The sequence below is a fragment of the Solanum lycopersicum genome, chromosome 10 (assembly GCF_036512215.1).
Source record: "Solanum lycopersicum chromosome 10, SLM_r2.1".
NCBI lineage: Eukaryota > Viridiplantae > Streptophyta > Magnoliopsida > Solanales > Solanaceae > Solanum > Solanum lycopersicum.
In genome coordinates, this window is record NC_090809.1 from 4037710 (window position 1) to 4045334 (window position 7625).

General features: G+C 37.0%; 1 protein-coding gene across 1 annotated transcript; it reads right to left on the bottom strand.

Moving 5' to 3' along the window:
• Positions 1–2498: 2498 nt before the first annotated feature.
• On the bottom strand, positions 2499–5185 carry GH3-21 (jasmonoyl--L-amino acid synthetase JAR6). Its single transcript, XM_004248401.5, has 4 exons — positions 4769–5185; positions 4572–4673; positions 3669–4462; positions 2499–3081 (listed from the first exon to the last, which is right to left on the bottom strand). Exons 1-4 carry the CDS (start codon positions 5062–5064, stop codon positions 2540–2542), a joined length of 1734 nt encoding a protein of 577 aa, XP_004248449.1. The 5' UTR covers positions 5065–5185; the 3' UTR covers positions 2499–2539.
• Positions 5186–7625: the final 2440 nt, after the last annotated feature.

Below are 7625 nucleotides of genomic sequence, written 5' to 3' on the forward strand. Positions count from 1 at the left end.
CAATCTCTTGAACAATGTTCAGTACAAATAATCCTCCACTAAGATATCCCTTCCCAACAAAGTCTCCTCCACGAGAAATAATTATTTTATCAGCTTCAAAAACAAGTTTAAGGCCTACTTTGTTGAGAAGTGCTCCGAAAACTAAGTTCTACGGAGGGAGGGAACATACAAAATATTGTTAAATAATAATGTGTTTCCTAAAGTTAATTTAAGTAAAACTTTTCATTCACCCATTACTACAGCAGTAGTGGAGTTACCCATGTATACACTCTCCATCAGTGGACTCCTCAATGTCATGGAATAACTCTTTATTGGAACAAAAATGCCTTGAAGCGCCTGTGTCTACTACCCAGTCAATGTAAGTTAGCCACCAGATTTGCCTAAACAACTACAACAACAATCACTTCGTTACCCTCAGCAAGATAAGCTTAGACATCACTTTGTCCTTCCTGCTTTGAGTCCTTTCCTTTTCTTTGATAGCACCTGGCAGCCCCGTGACCAACTTTTCCACATACAAAACAAGAACCCTTAAATTTTTAAATTTGACTTTTCGTCTTGTTGAATTGATTTCTCTTCTTCATAAGTTCCTTTTTTAAGACTTTCTTCTGTTTGCCTTTGAAACTGTCTTTCACAAAAGTACCAGAAGATTCAAAAAGATTAACTTTAGAAGAATTAAGAGAAAGTTCTTCCATCTTATCTTTGAGACGGTTCGCCTCTTCAGTCCTCATATGACTAATAAATTCTCGGAGAGTTAAATTCTTTTTCCTTATGTTTTAATTGATTTCTATAATCACTCCAAGATGGTAGGAATTTTTCAAGCAGAACATTAGCCTGAAATATCTCATACATCTTGATGTCCTCGTTGAGAACATAAGCAGTCAAATTCTCATATTCGTGAACTTATTCCATTATGGGCTTATTATCAGGCTTATTATCAACCATTTGAAATTTAATCCATTGGCCGGCAACATATTTTTTCTTTCCTGCATCATCAGCACTATATTTCTTTTCCAAACTATCTCATATATCTTTGGCAGATTTATAGTTTTAAAATAAATCAAATAAAGGGTCAGTCATATGATTTAGCAAATGTCCTCAAACAATTTTGTTATCCTTTTCAGACTTCTTTTTAACAACATCATCAACAATTACAACATTACTAGAATCATAAGCAGTGTTAGAACCATTCATAGAAGGTTCTTTAAATAAAACATAATCGACTTCTAATTGTTCAAAAGAAAATTAAAAGTTTTTGTGACCATCGTTTAAAAATTTTCCATCCAAATGCTCAAGTTTTGACAAATCATTAAAAGTTTTGTTCAAAGAAATAGCCATTATCAATATTGTATGTTAGGGAATCACTTTCAAATTGTTGGGAAAATTACTAAAATATTGATATTAGAATGAAATTATAAAATAGTAAATAACTTATCACAAATATTATGTCATGGCAAGCCACTGCCTTGAAAGCAATTTCGGCTCGACTCTGGTGCAAATTGTTGCAGTCGGTCGCTCCCCAAGGTTCCACAGTTACTCTCAAACACGTGCACTCGTGGCTGAGAGTTTGGAGGTTGCTCAAAACCTATTGCCCAAAAAATATTCTAAGGATAAGAAGAGAGGAGGGAAAATGTTTTTCTATTACCTTTTGTTGGATGTCTTATAATTTTCACAAAGGTCATGCTTATATAGGATTTTCCAAAAAGGAGTTTCAAAGTGAAGAATTAATTTGTATAACTCATATTGAATGTTAATGGCATTAAAAGCCATTACATCACATTCGATAGAAACTCTTCTTTGTTTTGGGACGGAAGAATTAATTTCTTTGTAACATTATTGACTTTCTATTTTTTGCATTACAGAAAAATTGAACAAACGTAGAATTAATATCGCAGAAATCATTCATACTATTAACACCAGGTATTAATAAAGGTCTCTGCACACTTCTTGCTGCTGATTTTTGTCTTACCTCCGTCCATTTATCGTCCTGCTTTTCTTTGATCAGCTCCCCTTGTCTCTCTGCCTTAAGTTCACTGTTGGAATGTGCAATTATACCGGGGTCGTTTGGCACTCATTCAACTGTAACCCTATAGGATCAACAAGATTTGGCAACTTCTGGTCATCCCATTTAGGTTGACACTCTTAAGCTTGTGTCTTATCCTTACGAACAATGGGTTTGGTTTGTACATTAGGTGAGTTGTGCATTTATGTCTAACCTGGAGACACTTTGGACAATATACAGGTATCAATTCATAAATCACTCTTTCATTTGGATCCTCCATTCTAACTGAAACTGGGAGTTCTTTTGTTATATCAAGCTAAATCAAAACTCTGGCTAAGGAGATTCTAGCTACCTTCATTGTGCATTCATCAGCATACAAATGCAATCCCAAACCACTACTAATTAGGCTCAATGATTGTATCCACTATCAATTCTCTCTATATATAGATATTAGTCCAAAAAAACATAGATATATATATTACACTATTTAGATAAGAAATCCCAGCAGGACTACAAATTTGGAAAGATACATACATAAATTTAAAAGATAGCAGTACTAGAATAGCTCTTAACAACATTAGTAGACAGTATTTGGATCAATGAGCTATTTTTTGGACCAACACATCTAGGGGTTTTGAACTGGCTCACCGCGCCTCCTAATCCAACGAAATGATCCAATATCTTATTAAAGGTTCCCCTCTTCACAATCCGCAGTTCAAGTGCCCCAATTGTATTCATTCTCCTGTTGTTCACATAGCTTGAATCGAGGAACGATTTGTCCAGACAGTTGCAGCACTCTTGCAATATTTCATCAGTTGCTTCCCCACTCAGTTCCCAGAAGATGACATAGTGTCCTGGATCAGATGAGATGTTGGCATGGCTTGTGAAGTCCACCACTTCTAGTTTTTCGTCAACTAAGTGCTTGCCTGCAGCTTCCACAGCTAGTTGCAAATATTTCTCGGCGTTCTTGTCTATGTTAATGCTCAGCACAAGGTTCCTTCGACAGATGAACTGGAGCTCTGGAGTGCTATTGTGGAATCCTTTTATCTTCACAACATCACCCAGTCTATAACGATATAAACCTGCATATGCAAATGCATAAGTGTAGTCAATTATACTGTCAGTACATATATCTAAACTTGTATATGACACAATAGATAGACCGATACCTTGTTATTTTGAATAAATCTGTTATGTGGAACTTAGAAGGAAAAATGCAAAAGATTCCAGCATTCTATATAGAAGTACTTAACAACAAAAGGAAATGAATATCAAGCACATGCACATATTGCTGAACAAATGAGTACAACAGAACATGGACAAAAGACCCAGAATAAGGCATAAAAGCAAACGATAACTCTTTTCTATCTTAGCAGAATTTAGTATTTTATGCCAGGCAGGCATATTTAACTGATTATGTTTCCAACAATATTGCCATAAAGTACGAAGACTAAGGACATGCTAAACTCCACAAGTCTAAGCTGAATTACATGGCAGTCAATAAAATTAGAGCAGAACTCGTTCACTGGGAAGAATCACTGAATAATAAGAATATGCTCAATTATCCCCGGTTTATCATGTTGTGCTCACTCCATAGTTCATATACGAAGAGAGACCTCAATTTGATGAGCATAGAATTTTCAAGAGAAGACGTGCAAGAAAATTGTACCTGCAAAATTGGTGAAGACAATTTCATACTCTTCACCAAGTTTAACTTCAGTCAGGCAGACAGGAGAATTTGCTTGCTCCATGCCAATGAGATTTTCCTCGAGTGGGAGTAATTCAAAATAGCCAGTATTTGGTAACACTGCATAAGTAACCATCTCAGGGGGGAATTTTGGGTTAACATTTACTCCAACCCATCCTTCAGAAGAACCATAATCTGCACTCACTAGAGGTAATTCCCCTGCATAGTGCCTCAGTTTCTTCAAGTAAGGCTCCATGGAACCTGTCATGATACCATAAATGTACTTTGTATTCGGGAAGAGTTTATGAATCAAGCCATACCAATTGCTTAAACTTGAGCATTTGCTATAAATTGTATCAGCCAGTTCTGGATCAGGCTTCAACACTTTTGACATGGCCAATCTTATAGATGGGACTGTGACACGGCTCGATAAGACTCCCTCCCTTATGTCAACGACAAGTTCTTCCCATACTTGTTCAAAAGTTTGAAAAGCTTGGACAATGCTATGTGCAAATGCAGACGAAACAACTTGAATTTCATTGCGGAAAATGAGACCAGACAGGAGGTGACAGTATAAAGATTGTCGAAAATCAGGACCAAATATTACTTCATCAGGACTACAAATTGGGGTAGACATTACCTTCATTGTCTTCTTGTATTGTGCATTTCTATACACATGGGTAGTGGCTGTTCCAGTTGCCAAACCACCTTTAGTTTTAAATTGCTTGCTGCTGTAAATAATGTGCAAAACCTTCCCATTCCCTATTGGAAATTCTCTGAAAGAAAAAAATATAGGCTATATGATGTATTTATGACAAAAAAAACTTCATGAACCAACAAGAAAATTACATGAAATATAAGACAGAGAACAAAATGAAAAATTACCTGTTCCTAAAGGCAAAAGAAGTCTTGAATGTCTGCATTGTGGACTTCATCAATTCATCATTGAAAGGTACAAACATTGGCTTCCCTTGAGTAGTACCAGAACTGCAAATCAACCCATTAAATTTCCTCTTTAATCATACAACAATATATTGCTCACAAGTGGGGTCTTAAAAAAGAATAAAAACTTTTTTGCTTACCTCAAGGAGATGGCTTGAATGGGCTTTCCAGTAAGAATAGGTGAAAGATCACCATCAGCAATTCTTTGAATGTAAGGATTCAAATCATTGTGACTGACAATGGGGACACAAGCCTTGAAAGTCTCAACATCAGTTCTGCCATTCAGACCCCATTTCTTCAAATACTCTGTTCCCCCATTTTCTTTCAGAATTTTCTCAAGTGTCTCTTCTTGAATCGTCCCAGCATCTTTTGTCATCACCTCAAAATCCTCAATTACTTCTTCTGCATCAAATATCTTCTCAATATTTTCCATCATCTTCACAATCAAGACTTCAAGGTTAAGCAATAGCAGTCAAGTAAAAGCAGTCAAGAATCCTCAATTTGAGAGATGGGGTTGGGGGGTTAAGAAGAATTTAAGCAAATCCATAGTTATTACTAACTTCAATGCAACTTATTACTAACTTCAATGCAACTTACCTCATAAAAAGAATTGACAGAAATAAAGAAAACAAGTTTGTTACAGATAATCATACTCATTATCTTCGTCTTATTCTTAAGATACAGAGATGAATCTAGAAATTTAAAATACCAAGATAATTGTCATTTTTAATGTAGACGTGTCAATTTTTTTATTTAAACTAATATAGACACGTCAATTATTTACACAAAGTTTGAGGCATAATTCTATGGGAAAAATTGGGTTGTAACTACTAAAATGCAAATAAAAAAAAAGTGCAATTGGAAGTTTAGTTTTGGGTTCTTTAAAGTTTGAACATGAATTGGAGGGTTATGACTCTTCTGGAAGTTGTGACTTTGCAGAAAGGTTGTGATCTTTATGAAAAGTTGTGTCTTTTCTAAAGGATTGTGATCATTTGAAAGTTTGTGTATCTTTCAAAGAGTTGTGACGTTTTTGAAAGGTTGTCTTATTTTCAAAGAGTTGAGACCTTTAGCATTTGTTGGCTATAAATAGATAGGTTTTCTCTCATTTTTGTGCATTGAATTATATCTTCTTTTGCATACATTTGTTACAAAACAAAATCGATCAATCGTGTCTGTGTGTGTGATTTGTTAATGTCATTTTAAGTTCATTGAATTTATTGAAGTTTGAGGTATCGCTACTTCTTTAATGATTAATCTGTTTTATCTTGGGAGGATGTAACTGCAACCTTGAGTACTTGAGGGAATTAAATTTCTTAAGGACACGCAGCGGTTCTGTGGACTCAGATAGTTTTTTGTGTTTTTCTTTTCAACTTTTATTATTTCTAGTTTGCTAATTCGTTTATAGGAGACAAAAAATTTAAGAAACTTAATATTTGAAGGAATATTGATTGTATTGAAGTGTTAACCTAATAAGGGAATACATGGGAGATATATATAGGAGATATAGGAAGGATTACTAATCCTAATAGGACTAGGATTAAGGAGTACTAATCCTAATAGGACTAGGATTAGTACACAGTAAATAATAATATTATTTAATATTATTTATTTAATACTATCTGTTATTATCCCCCCTCAAGCTGAGCTGAGCGGAAGTGAACGGAATCTTGGAACTGAGGTAATCATGCTGGCGGCTCGGGAGAGGCTTGGTGAGAATATCAGCCGGTTGTTCTTCAGTGGGTACATACTGCACAGTCATGGTGCCGGCCTGAACTTCATCGCGAACAAAGAGACAATCGGTATCAACATGCTTCATTCTGGTGTGTAGGACGGAATTTTTGGCCACACAGATGGTTGATTTGTTGTCACAATAGAAAGCAGGAACAGTGTGAGTGGCGCGGAGTTCGCAAAGAATATATGTGACCCACATGGTCTCAGCAGCGAGAAGAGCAAGGGCGCGGTATTCAGCTTCGGTCGAGGACCGAGAGACCTTGGGTTGTTTTTTTGTACAACAGGAGATCAGGTTCGGCCCCAAAAAAAATGAGAAACCCCGATGTTGATTTTTTTGTCATTTTTATCATTCGCCCAATCTGAATCTGAGAACCCCCGAAGCTCCAAGTTCCCGGGTCGAATGAGTAAACCACGACCAAGAGTGCCAAAAATGTACCTGAGAATGCATTTTAGACAATGGTAATCATGTTCACTTGGTTGATGAATACGCTGAGCAACTCGGTTGACAGTAAACTGGATGTCAAGACGGGTAATGGCCAGATACTGTAGATCCCCAATGAGGCTGCGGAAGTGGGTGATATCAACAAAGGGGGTGTCGGCTCCATTCGTAGACGAAGAGAATGCCATTGGTGTTGGTTGACTGGTGCATTTTTCCAGTCCAGCTTTCTGCAACAGATCTCGAGCATATTTTGACTGATGAAGAAACAAGTCGCTGCCTGTCCGAGAAACCTCCATTCCCATCAAATAATGTAACGGGCCAAGGTCCTTCATTTTGAAGGTAGTATGCATAGCTCGAGTGACATCCTGAATGAGAGCTGCAGTAGAGCCTGTAATAATGATATCATCTACATAGACAAGAAGAATGACTGTACCATGTGCTGAATGTTGAGTAAACAGACTCGTGTCATGTACGCAACACGTGAAGCTAAGTCCCTGGAGGAACATTTTCAAACGTGTGTACCAAGCACGGGGGGCTTGCTTGAGCCCATACAGAGACTTCTGGAGTTTGCAAACATGTTAAGGGAAGCGGGGATCAACATAGCCCGATGGTCGTGTCATGTAGATAGTTTCAACAAGCATGCCATGAAGAAAAGCATTGGAAACATCCAACTGATTGATGAGCCAATTGTTGCGCACGGCGAGTGACAGTACCAGACGAATGGTTTCCTGCCGAATAACATGACTGAATGTTTTGGAGTAATCAAGCCCATACTCCTGATAGTAGCCTTTAGCAACCAAACGAGCCTTGTACCTGGAAATACTGCC

What these genes read in the sequence shown, in the direction of transcription:
- GH3-21 (XM_004248401.5), bottom strand. Translation starts at nt 5,064, where the DNA reads ATGATGGAAAATATTGAGAAGATATTTGATGCAGAAGAAGTAATTGAG. An exon ending in ATTCAAGCCATCTCCTTGAG is followed by an intron (nt 4,674 to 4,768) that starts GTAAGCAAAAAA and finishes GTTGATTTGCAG; the next exon opens with TTCTGGTACTACTCAAGGGA. An exon ending in TGTCTTCACCAATTTTGCAG is followed by an intron (nt 3,082 to 3,668) that starts GTACAATTTTCT and finishes TTGCATATGCAG; the next exon opens with GTTTATATCGTTATAGACTG.